Source organism: Gossypium raimondii, chromosome 2, assembly GCF_025698545.1.
Source record: "Gossypium raimondii isolate GPD5lz chromosome 2, ASM2569854v1, whole genome shotgun sequence".
In the NCBI taxonomy this organism is placed as follows: domain Eukaryota; kingdom Viridiplantae; phylum Streptophyta; class Magnoliopsida; order Malvales; family Malvaceae; genus Gossypium; species Gossypium raimondii.
The window spans coordinates 2488883-2514980 of NC_068566.1; the positions used below are offsets into that span (position 1 = coordinate 2488883).

The following is a 26098-nucleotide window of genomic DNA, read 5'->3' on the forward strand; positions in this document are numbered from 1 at the left end:
ATTAAATGATGCTCAAAAGTCGTAAAACAAAATTTATTTTGTTAAAATAATGTCCAAAAACTAAAATTTTAAAATTAATTCCAAAACTAAAATTTTAAAATTAATACAAAAAAAGTTAAAATTAATCAATTATTATGAACGGGTTCGGGTTGAACTTAAGTATGATATTAACATAATTTATGCTTAAATCATTTTTCGGACTCAATATTTTCGGACAAATCCTTTCAAATTTTAGAGTCGTTCTCTTTTAACAAATCATATATGCTTTTTTTGCCAAAATATCTAGAACTACTCATAACTACTCCCTAACCCTTAAATAGGAGGATAATGCACTTTAACGCATTGAAAACTACGTCTTTCTATATTAACAATAATACTCATAATAATCGAATTAAGACTCAGTTGACAAATTTAAGACCCGTTATTAAATTTGGATAGAACTCTGAATTAAGAGGGCAATTTTTTCTTCACCTAATAATTAATTGAGGCGTGTCTAACTTGTTTATTTCGATAAGACTATTTGCCAGCTCAATTCCCTTTATCCTATCCTACAAAATGCATGTGGTATACACACTATTGACCAACGTTTTATCGATTAATTTTCTAATTAATAATCACATTTCTGACTTACATATTATCATTTCTGGTCCATTTTCCATAAAATAAGTAATATAATATAATTAAATTAAAATATGTACAATAATTTCACGTGGCTCAGAAAAAAAATTTTAAAAGATTGGATCAAAATAAAAAATGCTAAAAGGAAGGGACAGAGAAAGAGAGAATTCAATATGGTAGATTTGCTTAAACTGTTAATAAATTGGTTAATATACCGAAAATGTCCTTAAACTATTAGAAATTGTTTGAACGAGTCCTTATACTCTTTTTTTTTAAGTTAAATAAGGTGTTAAACTATTAGTTTTAGCTATAAAAGCTCTTAATTTTAATTGAAGTGAAAATATTTTAGTCATTAAACTATTTTGCATTTAATGTTTGATTTGATTTTGATGATAATAGTTTTTAAAATAAAAATAATAATATTTTAAAATTTCTTAAAAATGCATATAATATGCTTAATCAAACTCTTTTAAAATTTCTTTGTACTCGTCGATTGAATTTTAACTCGATTGGTATGGGCTTGCTGTCAATACAGGAGGATATGAGTTCAAGTGTGTAGAAACACATTATCTTCCTATTTATGGGTAATTTTAGACATTATCTTAAAAAGAATAGATATTATCAGAACCTATAATGAGATTGTTCAAACAAAATTCTTTGTACTCATTTAACATTTAGGATAAATGACACTAATCCCTAATGTTTGAAAAATACTCTATCGGCTTCTCAAGTTCGAAGAAAATCTCAAATTTTGATGTTGTGTTTTTAGTAGTTTCTTTTAAATATTTTATATAATTATTAAAAAATTTAATATTTTTTATTTTTTTAAAAATAGTTAATTTCACTAGATATCTCTGAACAATGACATTTATTTTAAATTGGTCTGCAAACATCAAAACATTTTAATTACATCCAAAACTATCCTTGTTAAATCGATCGACACTTTCGTTATGAAACTATTAATTTAACCATTAAATGACATGTAAAATTTTATACGACATAATTTAAAACGAAACTTTTAAAGAAAAGTAAAATGTTGTTGCATTACTCTTAAAATTAAAACTAAAATAAAATAACCCTCCCCCAAAAAAAAAAGAGAGTGAACAATTGTTTGTATAAAAAATTGAAAACCTCAAAGCTAATATTTTCACAATATTAAATTTTCTTTAAATTTTTTATTTTAATAAGATTTGATGTTTTATTTAACGGTTAAATTAACAATTTTAGTAACGGAAGGACCTTATTGATATAACATCGATAATTTAATAATAAAATTAGGAAGCTTTAAAGTTTAAGGATCAATTTAAAATGAAGATAATAATTTGAAGATGTTTGATATAATTAACTCTTTTTAAATAAATTAATAATTAATTAACTTGTAAACCATACAACTGGCCCTGCAATAGAAAATAACATAACACCAAACAAAGGGCAGCCTTGCCTTTGACAAAGCTATAATTATTAAAAAATCATGTTTTAAGACAAAGGGAAAAGGAGAATCTTTTACAAAAAGGTAAGAAAAATAAAAGGTTACGTACATTAGTAGCAAATTATAATAGCCATCATTTTCCAATTATATTCCCTTTATTTCTCTTTTCTCAATTATATCCATAAAGTTAATATTATCATAATTTCTGGGCCAGATTAATCCGAAATCATATTCATATATAAAATAAGGTTGCAGATTCTTTAGTGAAGATGATTATTGGAGATTTAAATAAAATTTATACTTTTACAGAACTTCCAACAAATGTTTGAGTACCGATGTTGGCTGATCTTTAGCAACTCGAAATTATAGTAAACTCCCATTAAAACTACGTCGACTAATTTCTAAAAAAAAAAAAGAAATTAAGGAAAATGTCGTGTTGTAGGCAAAATATTAGAAGTGGAGAAGAGAAAATGCCTTTGATCACGTTGTTTTGATTATTAAAAATATACAATTATTGGTGGTGCTGTAATGGTTATAATAAATATTTATATAAAATAATTTTTTAAATATTAAAATGAAATTATGGATCAATTTGAATAAAATTATAAAGGCATAAAAAATCGGATCATAATCTAATTGAATTTTTTAAAATTTATAAATTATATTTTTTAAATGAGTTTACAATATAAATTGCAAATAATAGATGTTGGATATTTTTAAGTTTTATTGGTTGACTTAATTTATAGAAAAGTATAATCATAAATTATATATATTTTCCTTATTTTTTTATCTTTTCATTATTTTTATTAATCAATCATACCAACCAATTCTAAAGGAAAAATAATTAAAAAGTGATTCCATTTTAGTGTAGAAAATTATAAACATTTTAGATGATTAACTTTTATTATTATTATACAAAATGACCCGATTCAAAATTCGACCCAGCATAATAAAAATGATAGGCATCCTAAAAGGAGGGGGTCTTCTTCTTCCTCTCTACTTCTGGTTCTCCGTTCCCAGAGAATAAAACCATTCAATCTTATCTCTTCTCACAACCGTTGATCCAGTGCATCAATAATAATAATAATAATAATTATTATTATTATTATTATCACTCTCTCAAATAATAAATAAAGACAATCCAAGTTATGGCAAGGTATAATTTAGTAATTTGACCAAACAAATGATTACATGATGATCCCACTCTCTATTTAACCAATAATTGCATAAAAATCTTGCATGGTGATATCAAATTTCCAAATTCCAATAATGACGCTTGTTTTGTTCATATTATTTCAAGTGAAATTACTTGTGAAGTCCTTGGATTAAATTAATCTTTTACTATTAATAATAACAGAACTAATTTAATATAATTGATATAATTAAAGGACTTGTCAAATAAATTCACATATTCTTTTAACATCTCATTTTCTAAAATGTAAAAGTTCAATTTTCTTTTACTATTTTTAGTCATTGAAATAGTCTTAACGTGCATGCTACGAATTTTCAATTGAAACATTGTAATTATCTCTCTCGATAATATCATTTTGAAGTAAGATTTTAGCCTTCTCGAATTAAATTTAAACTTTTTAACCTATTGGTAGTAAAATTTTAAATTAATCCTTCTTAAAATTTAAAATTCATAACTTAATCTTTGAAAAGTTGTAAAATTTTACATTAAAATAATAAAATTATATTTTTAACTTTTAAAAAAAATTATAATTCAAATTCAGTCCTTTAAAAAAAAAATTTTACTCCGCCCTTATATCATGTGTTCGAAGTTCGAACTTGTATTTTCCTTTTGTATAGGTAGCTTCACGAATGTTTGAAAAAAGACACCGAGGCGGCCATTGACGGAAACCAAACAAAAAACAAACGTCTCTTTCCCTGGAACTTGTCTTTCTCTGTATTATTAAAACAACTATGCACACACATTCTTTAATTACTATGCTGTTTCAAAAGATTCTCTCATCCAACTGGCTTTCCGACCCCTTTGAAAATTCTTCTTCCCGTTCATTTACTTTCGGGTTAATTTGACCCAAAGTCCTCGAACTACAATTCACATTGTAAATTGGACTAGAATTTCAATGTGTTATACCCGATCAAGTTCCAAAAAGTATTAATATTTTCTAACGTGAAGTATATTTAAAACATGGACCAAAGGGGAAGCCAAGACTTTTGTACAGCAGGCTATAAATTTTTGTGTTAAAATAATTTAAATTGAATTATTAATTTGTTTTCATTTAATAAAGGTGGCCAAAGCCTTAGCCTATAACTTTGACTTACAAACCACTTGGATATCATTAAACATCAAAGACCACCAACTCGAAATCTAGGTAATATCCGGGTTACCTATTCGTAACCCGACCAAGTCCCACCAGATGGATGTGTGCAAGACATACAACAAGAGGACAACTAGGAGAGCTCGCGGTATCAACTCGCACGAGCCAAAGGGAGTTCTCGTCCCAGTTCGTATATACCCAAGGAGTTCGCATATAGGGGGCCGCAAGGTCTAACAGGCTACCCAGAACGGTACATGTGTCAAGTATGCCCAAGACTTGCTCAAAATGTCAGTCATATGGATAGTGGGGTCAAATCCATAAACAGTAGAGTCAAATCATGAACAGTAATAATATATATAAATATTTTTCTTTAATGATACATACAGAATATTACTCAACAAATATTATGCATTAAAAAAAAGATATCGCTCTTAAATTATATTCGATTAATATAATTTGATTATCATATTTAAAATATACCAACATCAAATCTAAACTGGCATTTAACATCTAAATTGATGAAAGACCTAATTGATACAATATTAATACTTTAATGACTTAATTATAATATTTTAATGTCTAAGAACCAATTTAAAATCTAGACAATGGTTTAGGGACGTCCGGTGAAATTAACCTTTTATTTTATTTTTTAATTAACATTTCCAAATGTCTCTTTAAATAACCCGTTGTTTTTCAACCTCACTGCAATTACTCGAAATTTTCAGACCCAAAATGGCTCACTTCATTACTTTTCTACTGGTACTGTCACTTTCTCTTACCTTCTCCTTGCTCCCTGAAACAGCTTCAGCTCAACTAAGACAAAATTACTACGCTAAAACCTGTCCCAATGTAGAATCCATTGTAAGAAACGCCGTTACTCAGAAATTCAGACAAACTTTTGTCACTGTCCCCGCAACTATCCGCCTCTTCTTCCATGATTGCTTTGTCCAGGTTCTTTCAAAAAGCACAACCATTTTCCAGTTTTTCACCATGTTGGAGCTGATGTTATTTTATTTATATATATAACAATCATTATGTTGTTTTCAGGGTTGTGATGCTTCAGTAATTATTCAATCCACCGGCAGCAACAAAGCCGAAAAGGACCACCCCGACAACTTGTCGTTAGCCGGTGACGGTTTCGACACCGTCATCAAGGCGAAACAAGCGGTCGATGCGGTTACGAGTTGTAGAAACAAGGTTTCATGTGCTGATATTTTGGCAATGGCGACTCGTGATGTCATTGCTCTGGTTTGTATTCTTCTTTTTCCTTCTCAAACGTACATTAGATTTTCTTTTTGGTCCAATATGTTTTTTACTTAACAATAAAGTTATAAAATGTTGATATAATTATATTTTTTTTTGTCACTAAACTATGAAAAATTATGAAATTATTATCTAACTATTTAATTTTGTTTTTCTGGTCACCAGCGAGCTAAAGTAAAAATAAAAATATTTAAAAATCCAAGATAGTTGAGTGACTAAAAAGAACAAAATTAAATAATTAGATGATTATTTTGTAACTTTTTATAATTAAATTTATGGAAAAAAAATGGGGGTTTTGTTTAACTTAGTGATGAATGTGATGATGGGTTGCAGTCAGGTGGACCATCTTATGCAGTTGAATTGGGGAGGTTGGATGGGCTAAGCTCCACAGCAGCTAGTGTCAATGGCAAGCTGCCTCATCCAGATTTCAACTTGAACCAGCTCAACTCTATGTTTGCAGCACATGGACTCACTCAAACTGACATGATTGCTCTCTCAGGTACTTCCTTCTAGACTCAGGTGTTGGTTATAATTATGTGCCTAGCACGGGGTGTTCAATCTTTGTAAGCTTTTGGGTTAATTGCACTAGACGTCCTAAACTATAAAATATTTTAATTGAATCTTCGAAACATTAGTCATATCAATCAAGTCATTTTTATTAACTTAACGTGAGCTTGGGCATTAAATTCTTAGCTCGTATTTCATGTTAAATAAACTCCATGCGAAATCTAATCTCAAATTTAACGCCTTAGTTGACGACTAGGTTAATGAAAAATTTTGATAGATACGATATTAATATTTTGATGGCTCAATTAAAATTTGAAATTTAATGATGAATTTAAAACCTGACCTATAGTTTAACAACGTTTGGTGCAATTAACCCTTTTTTTTTTACATATACAAGAATCTTTTAAGGGATAATATTCTTATCTATAAATAAATAAACTTGACTACTGTCAGGTCTTTGTGAATGGATCTAATTTAAGTTAACATCTTATATTAGCTGGCAATAATTTACAACAATTAAATAAAAAATTATTATTATTATAAAAATTTATGGGGTACATATAGCATTTCACGCGTCACTGTAATACAAATAAATAAAATTTTTAAAAGAAAGAACCGTTTTACTCTTTGATCTAACGTACGATGACTACTTTGCCCATTTTTTAAATTGAAGGGGCAAAAGCCAATCTGACTTTTGGTAGAAGTGCATCCACAAGAATTTTACCTATTTATATTTATTTATTTTATTTTTTGGCAGCTGCACACAGCGTTGGATTCTCTCATTGCAGCAAGTTTTCAAACCGGATATACAATTTCAGTCGTCAAAGTGCAGTAGACCCGACATTGAACCGAGCATATGCGACCCAACTACAACAAATGTGTCCTAAAAATGTTGATCCCAGGATAGCCATTAACATGGATCCTAACACACCACGTGCATTCGACAATGTTTACTACAAGAACTTGCAACAAGGCAAGGGATTGTTCACTTCCGACCAGGTTTTGTTCACCGACAAGAGATCGAAGCCAGTCGTAAACGCTTGGGCGGCTAATTCGAATACATTTAACTCCGCTTTCATCACCGCCATTACTAAGCTCGGCCGTGTCGGTGTTAAGACGGGGAGGAATGGGAATATTAGGAGAAACTGTGATGCTTTTAATTGATGGGAATGTTAATTTTTGGTCGTAAGTTTCTTGTGTAAACTCGTTCTTTCTTTTTTTTTTTGAGGAAAGGACATAATTGTTTAATAATGTATCAGTATCTACTTCCTTAATGGACCTAGGCTCACTCCAATAAATATCTCGATTGTAATAAGTTAAATTTGTCAACAAAAGTCAAAGAATAATAGTGACGGGGGCTGATAGCAAATGTTGTTCGAGCCTGGATTGGATGTCAAAGAAATGAATTAATGTTTAGTTTAGATGTCGTTTTCAACTTTTTCTTAAATTCTTTAGGTGTTGATTTCTAGATGGATCTCTTTTCCATCACCACGAAAGCAGGAAGAGAAAGGTAAAAATACGTCTCCAGTCCCTCTCAATTTTAAAATTGAGCAAATTAATCCTTCTCAAAGAAACCAGAGTAATTTAATCGCTGTCAATTTTGAAAGTGAACAATTAATCACGGGATTAATGTCTTTCGTCAATTGTGCATAATTTTGATTGATATAATAACATTTTTAGCCCTTGATGTTTACATGTTTTGTCAGTTGGTAATAATTTAACAAATTTAGCCTATAACATTTGTGTAAATGTGTAAATATCGAGGCTAAATTTGTTAAATCATTACCAAATTTACAAAACATACAAACATCAAGGGCTAAAATTGTTGTTTTATTAATAAAAATTATGTACAATTGATTGAAAACATTAATACCGTGATTAATTGTCCTTAATTGCTCACTTTCAAAATTGATAGAGATTAAATTTCTCCGATTTTTTTTGAGTGGGACTGGAGAAGTCCTTTCTACCTTTTAAAAATGTTAAAAAAAAAACCAATAAAAATATACTTACCAAAAGAAAAAAAGTTTGAAATACTTGGCAAAAGGATCATTGCTTAGGCTCATTCAATATACTTACTAGAACTCATACATATCTACATATCTGGAAGACTGGAAATCACATCGTATGATAAGCTATGATTCAGAAGAAAAGTATAGTGACAAATTGATGAACAAAAGTCGGAATTTTCGTAACAATTCATATCAGAAACAAGTTGAACCATTTTAGTCATTCTCACTGAATCACAGATAGATAAACAATGCCTAAGCATGCGCTAATAGTGAGTTTAGATGCCGACCTATCCAAGATACGAAAAAGCAAACAACGAGGGAATTATAAGAGCAGAGCTAGACATATGAAGCGCACAAATGAATGACCAGACCATTAGACCCACCTTGTTTGGGATATCAAGTTTGAACCATTTGTGTCTTCCTGCAACATATGCAAACATAATAACACGAAACGATTTCGGGTTCCTACAAAACCATGTGCTCTATGCTTTCATCTATCAGGCCAAGTAATCCGACTAGTAAAACATTGGAAAAGACAAAAAGGTTATGTTCCATGAATCAGGGAAACAGATGAATCTCACATGCCAAGCAGAAGAAAAATGAGTGAAAAGCATCAAGAAATATGTAGGGATACACAGTTCCCTTCAAAAGAACCATTATTGCAATTTAATGATCCGATACAACAAGCAGAAGGATAAATCGATATAAAACAAGCAGAGGAAAAATTATACTGTAAATGATTAAAGCTCAAACGACAAGTTGAACAATTGCAGGCCTGAAAACTCGAAGATGAAATTCATTATTTAAAAATAAGTGTTCGACAAAGCAAATCGAAAACTATAGATACCAAAGTGAGATAGTTGCTAACCTATTCGAAACAAGTAGATTCAATGTAGTTGAGCCTCACCATGTTAAAATGTCACTACTCCAGGATCGATCAGAGTGATGACCTATATACAATCTAAATCAGATTGACTCGAAGCTCTTGTAGCCTTTATTATTTACTTCATCTGTTAATAGTATGACCAAGATCCATGTTAGAATGGACTTCATAATCGAAATACTTCAAAATTGCTCGGGATGGAACCTGCTTCTGACCCAAATAATCGGGCAAAATACCGTTCACTTTCTAGGGCAAGCAAGCAGACCTTCTCGAGTTGTGTTGGCCAGTCTGCTCCAAGAATCAAGGGATTTAGCTCCATTGCGACTTGAAAGTCTAACATTGATGCTGAAATGTGCCGACTTTGTTTTAGGCCAAATTTCACGGGTTGCATCCTGTTCAAAGAGGACATCCACCAATTATGACCTGGTTCTATAAGTTTCTGTCCGGATCTAGAACTAGAAAGTTCCAAGCACGGTTTTATCAATCTCTTCAAGAAAACATCGAGACAATTGTTTAACACATCAGCGGAATCTACTGAAATGCTTAATCCCTCCATCTCCAACTTCCGTTCCAACCTCTTTTTCAATGAACTGGTATCGGGCAGTTCACCTCTATAATGACAAGTCTCAGGAACAGATTCCAATCGGCTCCGAGGAACTTTCCGTGTTTCTTTAGCGTTGAAAGAGATGCCGAGTGGGGCTCTAACAGGACTCCTACTGTGAATGCTCGGACTCCCTTCAGCTTGATTAACTTCTTCTCCGTCCTCCACAGAACCGGGCGGTCTGCTACCCAACGAAAGCAATTCAGTCGCACTCTGCTGTTGTTGAACTTTAGGGTTTTTCCCATGAGGCCCTAAAGGACTCAACTGGTCCCTCAACTTATGGTCTCGAAGATTCGGGGTCCGACCTTTACGAGGGGATTGAGGAATGTCTTTGCACAACGACTGAAGATTACTTCTCCGATACCCATTTGGCAATTCAACACTTAAAGAACCTTCCAATTTCAATGCAGGATTCTTCGAAAACAAAGCATTTCGAATAATTGATCTAAGGAGACGGTTATGAAGATAAACATTCTCTCGCCCTATTGTATCAATGCAGAGCTTATCAAACTCGGGTTTTCCGATCTTAAGACTCAAAAATCTAGCAACCAGATGGAAATATTTCTCGGCATTTACACGACCAATCTTCCTTTCGATCCGAGATTTCAACTCTAAAGTATCTACACGAGTAAAATGCCGATCACCCGGCATTTCAGTTCCGAAATTCCCAAGTTCCTCACCATCCAAAACTTAATTCTCAATCAAAATCACCAAAAAAACCCCTAATTTCATCTATTAACATAGAATTCAGCGGGGCGACCAATTTCAAACAGTTCCAAAGTTGCTAAATTCAAACAAGATGAACAAAACCCAGATTAGAAACCACTAAACAAACGAATTAACTTCATTTAACTAATGAACCAAATCAAAAACCCTAAATCCACTAAAATCCATTACACTATAAAATCCAGCTTTATTCATAAAACCCAGACAGTAAGAACCCAAAAAAAACACTAAAATGGAAAGAAAGCAAAAACCCACCTGGATCAAGGAACTGTGCAGCTGAATTTTCAGTTGACATCAACTGAATTCATATAAAAATAATAATCATTATTATTGTTAGTCCATTTGAAACTTGAGAAAGTAGGGGAAAAAAAAGAGATTTAGGGCAAGAAGCAAGCGATTGGCCCTTTTTACTTTGGAAGCTTCTTTTTGAGTCAACAAGGTCAAAGGAACACGTGCGACAACTTCTAAACTGGACAGATTTTGTATTTTCAGTCGCGTGTTCGGTTTTGACCAACAGTGTTTGATTTTTGGTTAAATTCTGCTATTAGTCACTATACTTTGTAAAAGTTTTGAATTTAAACCATGTACTTTAATTTGGTCCTTTTTAGTCCCTATACTTTTCAAAATTTAAAATTTCAGCCCTCATCAAATGATAACTTTTAAATTTATTAAGTTAAGTTATGCTATTTGTTGACACCATTTTTCGGATGAAAACAGGATCGACTTGGGTTTTGAAAAATGAAACAGGAGTCGCCACCAATCCTTTTTAATAGGTGTGATTGGATCACCTTGAAAGTGGTTATTTTTAATAAACAATTTGATTTTATTAAAACAATAAGTTTGGTCCACGAAATTCAGAAAAACGGGTTCGGAAGTCGGTTACGCACGAGGAAGGATTAGCACCCTCGATACGCCCAAAATTGGTACCTAGTTGATTACTTAATGTCTTAATGTCGAAAATTGAAAGCTTTGAAGAAATTTAAAATACGATCCTTAAAACTCGGATGACATGGATTAAAATTTAAGAGGATATTTAGTTGTTTGGTTAAACGAGAAATCGAAACCCAGCACCTTAGGGCATGTTTTCTCGAATTTCCAAACGCAAAACAATGCCTTATTTTAAAATTTTTAAAAGGATATTAAGCCATTTGGTTGAACGAGAAAAATCGACACCTAGCACCTTAGGGCATGTTTTCTCGAATTTCCAAACGGCAAAACATTACCTTATTTTGAAAAATTTTCCTTTTTGAAGTATAGTGTTAATAGGCATAATGGGATAATAGATATGATAATGTGAACAAATATTACAAAAACGAATAATAAAATAAATCAATCATGCATATATCATAGCAAATAAATAAATAAATAAACTAAAACATAAAAAATGGACATATAAATAAATACATAAATGAACATGAAAACAATAAAGGAAAATAGATGAAAATTATAAAAATGGATATGTGCATGTACATCTAAGGAAATATATATGTATGTACATAAAATTATTAAAATATATACATAAATTATAAGATATAAAAATATAAATATTTACATGTATACGTATGTAGATTATAATATATATATATATATATATATATATATATATAAAAAGGACGTGTATGTGGAATAAAAGCTTATTACAATTTATATGGATATAGACATAAAGTAATATTGTATAAAATATTTGTGATTTAAAACATAGAAGTATATATGAGAAAACCTTTTGTTAGAAGAACGTATTTATAAAATAGAAGATACATAGACAATATTGAAGTAATATAAAAACATAGATTAATATATTATAGAATATAATATATAATAAAAGAGTTTAAATAATGGCACATAATGAAATAAAATAATATATGAAAACAATAAACAAATATATGAACTAGTATAGTAATAATAATAATAATAATAATAATAATAATAATAATAATAATAATAATAATAATAATAATGCTAAAAAGGACTAAATCGAAGTAAAAAAAAAGAACACTGGGCGAATTTAAACATGGAAAATACAAAAGGGACCGATTTATAACGCACGCGAAGCCTAGGGGATCGATTTGGAAAATATCCCAAGCCCTATACGCAGCGTTTTGATATGGGCTGAAATGAAACATATGAGAAATTATGCGACCAATTAAAAAACAAAATAGGACTAAATTGCACCGTAGCGCCAAGGAGGAGGGACCATGCGAAAATATCCCTCCAATGAAAACACGCGGACCCTCCAGGTCGGATCGGGTCGACGCTTGAATCTGGGGGCAAAACACGACGTCCGCTTTAAGTGCTTATAAATTCAAAGTTTTTTTTAACTTCATTTTCGCTCTTTCAAAGAAAAAAATGATTTCTCTTCAAAAAATCCTCTCTCCTCCAAAGATCGCCTGAATCCAATGAGGGAAACCGCCGTCGACACCACCGGCCAGTCAGACGGTGGCGGAAAATCCCAAAGGTAATTTTTTTATATGCTATATATAGTTTTTTTAAGTAAAAGAAAAATAAAATGAAGGATACAAACAGTTTGAAAGGAAGAAAATCAAAAGAAAAATAAAATAAGAAGAAAAATAAAGCTTATACCAAAAATTTTCTTCAATCTCTTTTCTTTTCCTTTTATCTATTGAAATCGATACAATCGGTTTTAGAATCGTTTTTACGAAAATAAAACAAAAAGCCCCCATGTTTGATAACTGCTTTGACTTTATATAGCCTTTTTACACGATTTCTTTTCTATTTTTGTTTCATTTTACTCTGTTTCTTTTATGTTTTTCCTTCTTGCGGTATTGACGTTTGATGGAGCGGTGAGGGGTTGGTGGCGCGGCGTCGAGGCGTCTTGGCGGCATGGCGAGTTAGAACCCCTAGGTGCGGCGCACCTAGGGTTTGACATTGTTTCTGATTTGTTTTCTCTTTTTGGGCTAGGGTTAGGTTATTGGGCCTGTAGGTTGTGGGTTAGTGTTTAGGTGGGTTGGTTTGTAATGGTTTTGTTTGGACCATATTGGGCCCCGGGTAAATTTGGGCTTCTACACTATTTTCAAATTTTGATAAGGCAAACATATTATCATATGTATAATGTCATGTCAGCTTGTTATTTCCACAATAAAAATCCAATTAATGGATTAACAGTTGTATTTTGTATCAAGATTGAAATTTAAAATTTTTAAAAGTATAGAGACTTAGAATGATCAAATTTGAGAATGGAATTTAAATCTACAACTGTACGTATAGTATAAGACTAGTTATTGAATTTTAACCAAACGAATTTAACAGCTACTGTTTGGGGTCAGGACTAAAATCTCAAAATTTGAAAAGTACAATGGCTAAAATTGACCAATTCGAAAAGCATAAGGACTAAAATTGATCAATTAATGTATAGGGACTAAATCCATAACTTTGGCAAAAAATACAGAGACTAATAGTAGAATATAACCTAGAGTTTTTTGTACCAAAAAAAGTGTGGTAAAAGAATCTCTTTAGTCCCTCTAAAAAAAATCAGAACAATTTAATCATTGTCAATTTCGAACATGAGCAACTAAGGATAATTAATTATTTTTGCCAATTATACATATTTTTAGGTATAATAACAAATTTAGCTCTCAAAATTTACACATTTTGTCAATTTGATCTTGATTTAACAAATTTAGCCAACAATATTTATACATTCTATTAATTTTGTCTTGATTTAACAAATTTAGCTCGTGATATTTATACATTCATTAACATTTATATAAAATATATATATTACATAAAATAAGGTATGGAACCATATATGAAAATTTCGAGTTTTGGGATAATTCTTTGAGTTCCAAAGATATATTTAAAGTGGGTCCTATTTTTAAATTAAATTTTAAATATGATTTTCTTGCTATTAATACTAACCATAATAAAATAATAATTTTAAATAGTTACTAAAATTATAAGTTTAATCGGGTTCTTGCCCTATATTTAATTTTTTTAAGTGTAGTAAACATATTATGTAATTTATTGAAAAATTATTTATAGTAAAAATTTGAAAAATATAAAAAATAATCATCTCTTGCATTAAATTTAATTAGTTTTATGATTTAATAAATTAAAATTTTTAAATATTAATTTTAAAACTAATATCTATTTCAAATTTTATTATAAAAAAATACCAAAAAGTATATTTTAATTAATATACATAATTAATCTGTGCAATGCACCGGATAAAAAACCAGTTACACCACTAAAAATATGTACAATTGACGAAAAATATTAACGTTGTAACGAATTGTCCTTAGTTGCTCACATTCAAAATTGTCAGGAATTAAATTGCTTAATTTTTCTAAGAATGGTCAATTTGCTCAATACTAAAATTGAGAAGGACCGAAGAGGTCTTTTACCAAAAAAGTGTTTTAAATTTGGCTCAATCCGCCTCAATACATGACATAATTTTTTCTTAATGTGGTCCTTAAAGGCTTTTTTTTTAATCTAATGTGGTACGTGTGTTTGATAAAAGGCATAAAGTTTAATATACCGGAGAAACAAAACTAACTTTTACATAAAAGGTGTATTTTCACGAAAACGGACCTTAAAAATATCAAATTATGGAATTATATAGTAAAAGATTAAATGCCCAATTTTACTAAATTATTAATAAGTTTTCATTTTGGTTATTCAACTTTGAAAAGTTACAAATGATTATTGAATTATTCAAAAGATGGGCTATTAATTTTTTAAAAAATTTAGCTAGTAAGGTTCAACCTAATATTCGACGATCAGTATGGTGGATCAATACTATCGATGAGTAAAAGGATATATATTAGATCCAAATCTATCTAATAGTCAATATCAAAGATCGAAGATAAAAGTTGTTTGAATTTTGATTCGCAAATTTTTGACGTCATAAGATATTTCATGAAAAAAAAAAGAATTGTAAAAAGAAGAGGAATGAGAACTTTTAATTGGTGTAAGCAATATGAATAGAGAATGCCATACAATAACGATTTAACGACTCGGCAGTTTAAATGAAAACTTTCGAATAGTTCAACAATGATTTTGTAACATTTTAAAATTGAGTGACCAAAACGTAAACTTACTAATAGTTTTGTGTCATTAGGTGTAGTTTACCCAAGATTGAATCACTAAAAATACAGGGACCTCTAATAGAATTTTACCAAATAAAAAACAGATAGATGGGATAAGGGGAAAACCTCCTCCCTCTCCTTTTTTGTGAGAGGCCAAAGCTGTAAATGGCCGTAAGGCCTTTGAATTTCACGACAATCTCTCTTCACCACCGCCACCGCCACCGCCACCGTCTCCGCCTCTCTCTCTTCTGCTCCCCTTCACCAATCTCCTCCTCTCTTGCTTCTACCCTTTCATTCCTCCGCGGAATCGCCTCCAAAACATCATACTCCGCCGTTTCTCAACAGCAACAGCAGCAACAAAAGCTGAGGAAAGAGCTTTTGTTGAAGGAGCTGAAAGAAACCGAAACTCTGGCGCAAAAGATCGGGAAAGCCATTAGGCGCCCTGGCGTTCCTTCTAAGTCTAGGGTTTACGCCGATGTCAACGTTATTCGTCCTAAAGAGTACTGGGATTACGAGTCCCTAACTATCCAATGGGGGTATTGTAATATTGTTCTCTGTATTAAATTTGGTGCTTGTGAAAATTTGAATCTTAAAGTTTTTTTTTTGTTTTATATTTGCTGAAAATTAGGTTAAATTTAATTGATTGATTGTTTTTTTTTTAATGTTTTAGTAGGGAACAAGATGATTACGAGGTGGTTAGGAAAGTTGGAAGAGGGAAATACAGCGAGGTTTTCGAAGGCGTTCATTGTACTGATAATGAGAAATGTATTTTCAAGATTCTCAAACCTGTAAAGAAGAAGAAGGTTCGTTCTCGGTGGCATTGTTTTGCTTCAATTGATTTTGTTTCTGTATTTGTGAAACTTGGTATGATAAAGAAAATGACTGTTTGGAATGCAGATTAAGAGGGAGATTAAAATACTACAGAATCTTTGTGGAGGGCCAAATATTGTAAAGTTGCTTGATATAGTTAGGGATCAGCAATCGAAGACTCCGAGTCTTATATTTGAATACGTGAATAATACGGATTTTAAAGTGCTTTATCCGACACTGTCAGATTATGATGTTCGATATTATATCTATGAACTTCTCAAGGCAAGTAAATGGATTGCTTCTTCCTATATCTAATCATATATGCTTATTGACAATGAAATTGAAGTCGAAATAAGATGCATATCTGTAGGCCTAAGATCATATTTCTTTTATTATTGAATTCGAAGCTCTGTTGCAATGAAAGTTTAAGTTCTAACCCAGGTGATTAGTTTAGGGGTTACTGTGGGAGATAAGAGATGGTTTCGTTTGGTTGAAGAATCAACCTTCTAGGTCAAAGAAGGAAAAGTGTATTTTCTAGTAGATATGAATGTAGCGATTTTTGGTTTGCACTTCGCAAATGCTGTTTTACTTATTGTAAAAATGAAGGAGGGTAATAAAATGATGGTGAAAATGTATGTGGAAATTGTAGGGCTCATTCATACCTAGTATAATATATGCTGTGGAGCTGGACTAGTAGCTTCTCAGTAACATTGACTTGAGTCATTGCCTCTAGTTTTGAGAAATACTTGGAATGTACTTGGATATGTTTACATTTTGCTGAACACTACAGAAATTTAAATGTATCTGAGTGATGATGGACAAAAGGTTAGAATCTTTCTTGATATTATACCAACTGCCCACACGGTCTCTAGTTCTCTCTATTTGAATTAAAGGAACTTATACGAGCATGCTTATAGTGGTTCGAAGTATTTAAAGCAACTGGATGACTTGGTTGTGGTTATTATTAGGTATAGGTTGTGTTGGCTTGTGAGTAATTTTGTGAATATACATCTGCAATGTCAGGAATGCTCATATTATTTTAACAACTAAAATATTTCCTGTTCTGATTGATGTCTAAAATTATTTAAATTCTTTGTTGGATGCTATTGAGCTTGTCATTTGCCATGGATTCCAAAACTCAGAGTATCTCTTGATTCCATAAATTGGATCTTACAATGTAAATTTTGATGTTTTCCTCTTTTCTTTGGAAAGAAAAAGATGGTTCGATTGTTTGAATATCTTGAGTCTTTACTTTTAGGCATTGGATTATTGCCACTCACAAGGTATAATGCACCGAGATGTGAAGCCCCATAATGTGATGATTGATCACGAACAGCGAAAACTTCGTCTTATTGATTGGGGCCTTGCCGAGTTCTATCATCCAGGGAAAGAATACAATGTTCGTGTTGCTTCAAGGTTAGTTCAAGGGCTACATATTAAAAAGCCACTTTTTGTGGCATTCATATTTGTTTGCTTGGCACTTAATCAACTTGTGCTTTTTAAGAATAAAGGGTTTTTTCTATATCTAAAATTCCGCCCTCCATAATTGAACTTTTTTTCCCCTTTATCATTTCATTTCTGGATTGCAGATATTTTAAAGGTCCTGAGCTTCTTGTTGATTTGCAAGACTATGATTATTCTTTAGACTTATGGAGCCTTGGTTGTATGTTTGCTGGAATGGTGAGTATTACCTTTGAATTATTTCACCTTTTTAAGGTGCAAGTACACTTCTTCAGAGGTAGGCTTTTGGTGATCCTTACCCTGACACTTCATATATCAAATTCTCCTCTTGTGTGTTTCTGACATTTGTGGTGTTATGCAAGTAGACCCGGCCATGCCTTTTGAAAGGCCAGAGCATGCGCTTAATTTTGGTCATTTGTGGAGCTTTGGTTATATGTTTTTCTCCATGTTTTTTATGGGGTACAAGTCCTTATCTTGATCTGCTTGCATATTAAACCATGAGTGGCAGAAAGCTGAGGAGGATTGAAATTTGATATTGTGCCAGGGTATTTTTCTCTCTTGAGATCCTTATTTTTGAGGGTTGTGCTATACAGATATTCCGGAAGGAGCCATTCTTCTATGGGCATGATAATTATGATCAACTAATCAAGATAGCCAAGGTATGAACTTGTGGATGTTTTAAGTAACACTGATCTTAGCACAACTATATTCCATTATGTACATCCCCATGATGTCATTTTCGAGGCTTGTCTAGCTGCTTCTTCCTCTTCATTTTGTAAAACTGGTGCTGTTTTAAAAGAAAGGGTAAACTACACCTAAAGTTACTAAACTATTAGTAAATTTACGTTTTGGTCACTCAACTTGAAAAAGTTGCAGAATGGTTATTGAATTGTTTGAAAATTTTCATTTAAGTAACTAGGCTATTAAGTCATTGTTGTATGGCCTTCTTTGTTTTCACCGCCTACACCAATTGACAGCTCTCCTTCCTCATCTCCTCTATAGTTCAATTTTTTTCATAAAACAACTTTAAATTTCACGAATCTACGAACCAATATTCAAATAGCTTTTTTCCTTGATCTCTGACAGTGAGCGTCAAATCGATTTAGATCTAAGGTATGTTCTATTGGTTGATGGGTGTTGATCCACTATACCTATGGCCGATTCGTTGTTTGGAGCTTGCTAGCCGGATTTTAAAGAATAAGCCTTAATAGCCTAGTGACTTAAATGAAAACTTTCAAATAGTCCAGTGACCATTTTGTAACTTCTTGAAGTTAAGTGACTAAAATGTAAACTTATAGTTTGCCCTAAAAGAAATTCCTTTTTTCTGTTATGCATAGACTCTTTTCATTGAGTGTTTAAAAGTGCTTTTATTTGGGGATATGAAATTCCTATGGTTCTAAAATAGTTTCTTTCTCTTTTGCTAATTAGGTTCTTGGGACAGATGAATTAAATGCTTATCTGAATAAGTACGGTATCGAATTGGATCCCCAACTTGCATTTATTGTTGGGAGGTTGGTATATATTTTTATTGTAGATCGATGGCACAGAAGTACTGTTAATTTCAGTTGAAAAGTATTATAATTTTTTTCTTGATACAGGCATAGTCGCAAACCTTGGACAAAGTTCATTAATGCTGAGAATCAACATCTGGCATTACCTGAGGTAGCACCCAGCTAGCTATTTCTTATACAATTCTGAACGTTCTCCCCGTATTGAATTCCATCTTTAACATGGACTTTTTTTCTTCTCGTAAGGCCATCGACTTTCTCGATAAGTTGCTTCGATATGATCATCTGGAAAGGCTAACTGCAAAAGAAGCAATGGTAAATCTCTTGATCTTTATGAACATATAGAAGAATACCGGTGGTATCGAAAACACCTAGTAATGGGATATATGTGTTTTTTTTATACAATCGTGCAGGCCCATCCTTATTTTTACCCGATTAGAAATGCGGAAAGCAGCAGAATTCGTACCTAACATGCCAAATTCACAACAATGATGATGTCAAGACATAGCATCTTCTTTCTTCATATGCATGGTTAGATCCTCTTCCCTTTGTAGAATGACAGAAGATGAAAGAAGTCTTTTTTTCTTTATCTTTTTTATCTTTGTGATTTTCTCGTCTCCCCCAAGGGAAATGTTTATGTTTCATTTTGAATTATATCATATTTGTGTGTGTTTTTGAAGATGAAGAACAATACTGACTTACATCTCTGATAATATTATTTTTGCTTTAATATTTGACGTATAGTATATATATATATATATAAACACTTCTTTCCAAAAAAAAAAACATCGGGATTATGTTCCCACCATGTCACCATAACTTGATTATACGAAAGCTCATTTCAGGGGACTACATATTATATGTTTTATATTTGGAATATAATAGGGTTAACTCAAACAATACATCCCCAAAATATTACATAAAATTTAAATTAATTTTAAAGATTTTAAAATATTTTAATTGAATTTTAAAGTATTAATAATGTATCAAGCAAATCTTCTTCCATCAACCCAATATAATCTTGGGTGTTAAATGCCATCTTAGATTTGAGTTGATGTAGAGCATATTTAAAACACTTTATTTTGGTGCACTTGTAAAAAAGAATTCTGACGATGCAATTGAAAATTAGGAGGGTTATTATTTTAACGCGTTTTTATATGATAGATATAAGCATGTTTTTAATTTGATCTACGAGTTTTAAATATGTTACATGTCAGTTCTAAGTTAACATTTACCACTCTAGTTAATAACTAAATAGAGGGTCTTGCCTCACCTTTGTTAAGTGGAATAATGTTGACTTTAGTCCCTTTAGATGTAAAGTATTTAATTTAGGCCTTTTGTAAATAAAATTTTTACCTTTGGCCCTCAAACTTTTAAAATTGGCATAATGTTAAATTTAGCCTTCAACATTTACTTTTTTTTTGTTTATTTGATTCTTATTCATTTTTGAGCTAAATTTGATTTTAACATTTTAAAGAGTGAAATTGCTTTTTTTTTAATGGAAATGTTGATTAAATCATTAACTTTTCAACAATGTTGATGTAGCAACTCGTGTGACAGCTTACGTGTACTTCATATTAAATAACACTATTTGTTTTATATGTTACGCCACTAAATAATTTTTTTTAAAATATATAAAAAGTTCAAAAAAATAGCATGGAGTACATGTGTATTGCCATGTCTGCTATCTTTGCTAAAAAATTTAAGATTTTAGTCTTAATTTTCATTAAAAAGCCAATAATTTGACTCTTTTTGAAAGGTTGATGATCAAATGTGACTCTATTTAAAAGGTCGATGGTTAAATTTAGTTTTAAAAAAAGAATAAGGACTAAGTTGACCAAAAAATGTAAATTTTAAGGGCTAAATTTGACGTTAGCCTTTAAAATTTTATTTAGTCTCCTTAATATTAAATTTTTAGCTTTGTCTTTGCGCGAAAAGACCTGATGGATATAACAATGGCACTTATTAAGAACTCAATTAAAATGTTTTAAAATTTGTGGATCAATTTAAATATTACATAATTTGGACATGTATAGGTGCAATTAACCTATATATTTTGATGAAAATGTTAAAGTGAAAGGAATGGGTAGGGTGATGGGACAAAATTGATAAGTTCGAAGGAGAAGATATATGCATCATTAGGGAGCCAATCAATGAGTACTTTGCCAACTTTTAAGGAGGTTTCTCACTTACACACTAGTAGGCCTTCGCCACATCCAAAAGGGCCTTCACTTTGCACACCAGAATGCCCATTGCAGACACCTAAAAGGGTATTTCACCTGAACATAAAGAGGCCTTTCACTACATTGAAGAAGCCCCTCACTTGAATACTAAAAGGCCTTTTTTCAACACCTAAGAAGGCTTCTCACCTGTAAACCAGAAGGCCTTTGCCAACGCGTCAAGGGGCAGCTCTTCGCACCTAAAGAGCCCTTAGCCTACACTATCAAGTAGGCATCCAAGAAGGCACCTCACTTGTATACAGTGGGCCCTTTTTCACACTTAAGGGAGCCCCTCGTTTGCACACCACAAGGCAAAGAACCTCTTGTGCACACCATCAGGAGGCCACCCAAGGAGTACTTCAACACATTAAGGGTTCCTCGCACCACAAGGGGCAAACCTTGCCCACACCCCGTTTATGTAAGCTTAGGTATGTTTATAAAAATAAGAGAGATAGTCACAGGGTGTATGTTGTGTAGTTTGGTATGTATGGTTATATAGAGAAAAATTGAAGGCCAGTGTGCGAGGGTTGGCCCTTTTGATTAAGGTGTGATGTCTTGTCCCTTTATTACCTTGAAGGCTAAGATGAGAGGTCTCATCCCCTTTGATAGAATCAACCGAAGGCCAATGTGTGAGGTCTCATCCCTTTGAGGGATTGGCAAAGTTGTTAGGTCTTGTCCCTTTTATGACCTTGAAGGCCAATGCAAGAGGACTTATCCTCCTTGGTAGAATCAACCAAAGGCCAATGTGTGAGGTCTCATCTTCATTGAGGAATTGGCTAAAATGTAAGGTCTCATTCCCTTATGCCCTTGAAGACCAAGGCGAGAGGTCTTATCCCCTTAGGTAGAATCAAACGAAAGTCAAGTGTGAGGTCTCATTTCCTTTTAGGAAATGACTAAGGTGTAAGGTCTCACCCCTATTGGTAGGATCAACCAAAGGCTAAGGTGTGAGGTTTCATCCCCCTTAAGGAATTGGCTGAAGTACAATGTTTCTTCCTCTTTGTAGAATCATAGAAGGTTAATGTGAAAGGCTTCATCCCCTTGAGAAATTGTATAAGAAACAAGGTCTCGTCCTTATTATGCTTTTTAAGATCAAGGTGAGAGGTCTCATCTCCCTTGGTAGAATCAACTGAAGGCCAGGGGAAAAGGCTTCACCCTTCATTGATGACAATGGTCGCAGCAAAAGACCCAAGTAGAAGGGTTGCTCACCCTCTTCATAACAAAATTATCTCTTTAGGCTTAAACAAATTATACAAATGCTATTAGGGTAAACTACCAAAATAGTAACTTTTTTTTTTCTTCAGGTTACATTTTAGTCATTTATGTTTGAAATATTACGTTTAAGTCACTTATGTTATTGTATTGTAACATTTTAGTCACTGAGTGTTAATTGCCATTAACGGTGTAACGGTAATCTAACATGACACGTTAAATCATCATTTCAAACGAAAATTTTAGGTTAAATTATACAATTGGTCTCTAATTCTTTTTCGTTGTGAATAATTTAATTTTTTTGTTTTATGTTAAAAGAGATTGAGAAGAGAGGAAAATAGAGGAAGTAAAAGAGAATGGAAATAAAGAAAAAAAAGGAAAGTTAAAAGAGCATAAAAGAAAAAACAATTGTTCAAAAAGAAAAAAATATGGAGATAAATTGTATAAATTAATCTAAAATTTTTGTTCGAAATGATAATTTAACATGCTATGTCAGCTTACCGTTATACCATTAACGGAAATTAGCAGCTCAGTAACTAAAATATTACAACACATTAACGTAAGTGACTAAAACGTAACATTTCAAACATAAGTGATTAAAATGTAACTTGCGAGAAACAAAAGTGACTATTTTGGTAGTTCACCCATGTTATTACTTGTTTAGGCTAAAAATGTCGGCTTAGATGTATGTATGTCTTTCAAATTCAATTAAATGCATAAAATTAGTGAATACAAAATGCTTAATATGCACAAAAGCAATAATGATTACCAACGAATCAACTTTATAGCAATAATGGCCTTTTAAAGGCCTCGATGTCATTTTCAATAAAGCCTCTTAAGGCTTTGGTGCCCTATCGGGTAAGGTCTCTTAAGGCCACCAACTCGCTAAAGAGCGATTACTAGTGAATCTGAGTATAGTTGTTTGCATGGGTAGGAATGAGATCATATGTGACACCCTACATCCGACTCGATTGTTGGATTTAGATATGAGACATCACATTACGTTAAAATTAGTCCATAAGCTTGCCTGACTCAAAAAAATTAAATTGTTCAAAAAAATAAAAGTATAAGGACTAGTTTTAACAAATGAAAAACATAAAAAAAACTACGTTAAAAGAAATGGAGAAGGGAGCAAAAAAGAGGGAGAAGTAGAAGAGAATAAAAAAAAAAGAAAGTTAAAAGAACATAAAAGAAAAAAATTAGATTGCTCAAAATAAAAAAAAAATATGAGGACCGGTTATATAAATTAACCTAAAATTTTTGTTTGAAATGAGGATTTAACATGCCACGTCAACTTACCGTTACGCCGTTAATGACAATTAATTGCTCAGTGACTAAAATGTTACAACGCGATAACGTAAGTAACTAAGACGTAACATTTCAAACATAAGTGACTAAAATGTAATCTGAGGCAAATAAAAGTGACTATTTTAATAGTTTACCCTTATTATTGTATCAAAGTTAATAATTAAATACCATCATTTATGATAAAGCAGATGCAAACATATCATATTATCAATAATTTATATCACGATTTTATCTGAACACAACATTATATCCATCAACTTAAAGCTTTCAAGTATAGATGCAAATACCTTGATATTGATTCCACACTTGATTACATTAACTAATTATTTATCGAACAAGTAATTAAAAGTGAATTATAGTAGCACAAACCAAATTCACCACTCGTTGTTCGTTTCCGCCTTTGTTCCTCGACAATCCGGCATCGTCTCAACTACATTCGATAATTCATTTAAAAAATTAGTATTAGTTCACAATCAATAAGGCATAGTGAACAACCAAGCATAATTGCATACTTTTGCAATTAAGTCCCTTTTTAATTTTAATATCCGGAATGCTCGTATTTCACAATCTACTCCGACTTCATATTTGCACTCTAGGGACCTTAAAGTATCAATATATCACGTTTTCATCTAAAGTTCTCATTCTCTTTCTAACTTAGTATTCGACATTCATCCAAAACCCAAGGCTAACTAAGTTTTTCACCTAACAATTTCAATATTAATGAAATGGGTTCATCATCTAACTCAATTTTATGCTTTCAATTTAACTAAACAATATATATGGAAACTTTCCTTTACTTTGAACCTAGCTCACGGCAAGAAGAAGACCATGGAAGCTCTCCCTTGAGTACATTCTCTCACCCACTTGGCATAAATTTCCTTTAATTACACATATTCACTAATTAAAATTAAATGATCCAATGAGCATGGATATCTCATAATAATATTAGTAGAAATCGATGGAGGGGATCATCCTCTTCCCCTAACTTAGTTTGGCCATGGTAATTTGCTATCTAAGTACCTAGCCATTGAACTCCATCACTTCTTAATCCTTACAATTTAGTTCTTGTACTATTTTTAATAATTTATCCAATTTAATCTCTTAGTAAATTAGTCCTATATTTCATATACGTCATATAAATTCCTCGATAATAAAAAATAAAATTTTTGAATGGCTCCGTTTAAGTCCATTCGACCTCGAAACTGACTTTTCTGACATTGACAAAAATCGAGTCGTTACACCATATCAATAGGAAGCAAAAAAAAAAAAAAAGATAATAATAGAATGACATAGGCAACTTTGAAAAACAATGTTTTAGAAAAATCCAGTTAAGAAAACAATTATTTAGTTATAGTAGAAGTTTAAAATTTTTTCCTTAATTCGAGCTGTTGTGTTATTTGTAGTAATAAACCTAAATCGAAATCATACTTGTGCTTTATGAGAGACAAATTCAAGTCGATCCTAACTTTCAACTGAACAACCTTCTCCGTTATTCTCAAACCACGAATTTTCTCGAGTGTTGGTTTAAGCAACATGAACCAAATCACAGAATAAAAACAATTTGTTAGGGTTTGTCACCCCTTATGTTATACACGAGGATTAATTGAGTCTTTCATGTATTGGATCAAATTATGTCTTTCCTGGACTTTTAAATCCAAGACTTATAATGTTATCAAACTCAATATCTATTTTTTATTATCCAAAATAAATATTATTTTAAATCATCATTAGCTAATAGTTTAGCAATTAACTTTTATCACGTCAACCCTAAATTTCGAGAAAAAAACCATGACTACATTTAACGAATTAAACAAATTCACAATCACCACTTAACTTTTTTATTAATGAAATGATGAAAATTCAAACAATTCACTTTAACTTCTATTAAATCAATCCTAAAATCAAATTAAATACTAAAAGTTAACTCTCGAGTACAATATGATGTACGAGGTCTTTTTGGTATAATTACAAGTATCCTCATCCATTTAACTATATGAGACTTCGGGTCGAGGTGGTATTTAGGTAAAATATCCCCAATAATGATGACTTCAAAATTCAAATTTGGTCCAAATGTTAAAAAAAAAATATTTACTGTAATTTTTTCTAACTATTTTTTACTTTTTCTTCAATAAAATTTGCATTTGTTGGAAGAAAAAAAAAAAACCCCTTAAAAGACTTTTGGCTCCAAAGGAAGGAATAAAGAAGATAGCAAAAAGAAAA

At 31.7% G+C, this 26098-nt stretch overlaps 3 protein-coding genes across 6 annotated transcripts; 2 read left to right on the forward strand and 1 right to left on the reverse strand.

Moving 5' to 3' along the window:
* Positions 1–5032: 5032 nt before the first annotated feature.
* Positions 5033–7520, forward strand: LOC105787667 (peroxidase 73). Its single transcript, XM_012614163.2, has 4 exons — positions 5033–5280; positions 5377–5577; positions 5926–6091; positions 6857–7520. The coding sequence occupies exons 1-4, from the start codon at positions 5062–5064 to the stop codon at positions 7261–7263; spliced, it is 993 nt and encodes a 330-aa protein (XP_012469617.1). The 5' UTR covers positions 5033–5061; the 3' UTR covers positions 7264–7520.
* A 1226-nt stretch (positions 7521–8746) lies between these two features.
* On the reverse strand, positions 8747–10713 carry LOC105787666 (hypothetical protein). The gene is made up of 2 exons (XM_012614159.2): positions 10574–10713; positions 8747–10376 (listed from the first exon to the last, which is right to left on the reverse strand). Exon 2 carries the CDS (start codon positions 10241–10243, stop codon positions 9158–9160), a length of 1086 nt encoding a protein of 361 aa, XP_012469613.1. The 5' UTR covers positions 10244–10376; positions 10574–10713; the 3' UTR covers positions 8747–9157.
* Positions 10714–15490: 4777 nt separating this feature from the next.
* On the forward strand, positions 15491–19874 carry LOC105787664 (casein kinase II subunit alpha-2). Of its 4 annotated transcripts, none has more exons than XM_012614151.2 (11): positions 15491–15899; positions 16034–16166; positions 16261–16455; positions 17432–17589; positions 17763–17911; positions 18000–18093; positions 18179–18293; positions 19063–19145; positions 19233–19296; positions 19389–19457; positions 19556–19874. In XM_012614151.2, exons 1-11 carry the CDS (start codon positions 15529–15531, stop codon positions 19610–19612), a joined length of 1488 nt encoding a protein of 495 aa, XP_012469605.2. In that variant the 5' UTR covers positions 15491–15528; the 3' UTR covers positions 19613–19874. The 4 variants fall into 4 exon arrangements, with proteins under 4 accessions (XP_012469605.2, XP_012469606.2, XP_012469608.2 ...); XM_012614152.2 differs by having other exon boundaries at positions 16037–16166; XM_012614154.2 differs by lacking the exon at positions 18000–18093 and having other exon boundaries at positions 17763–17853; positions 18228–18293.
* Positions 19875–26098: the final 6224 nt, after the last annotated feature.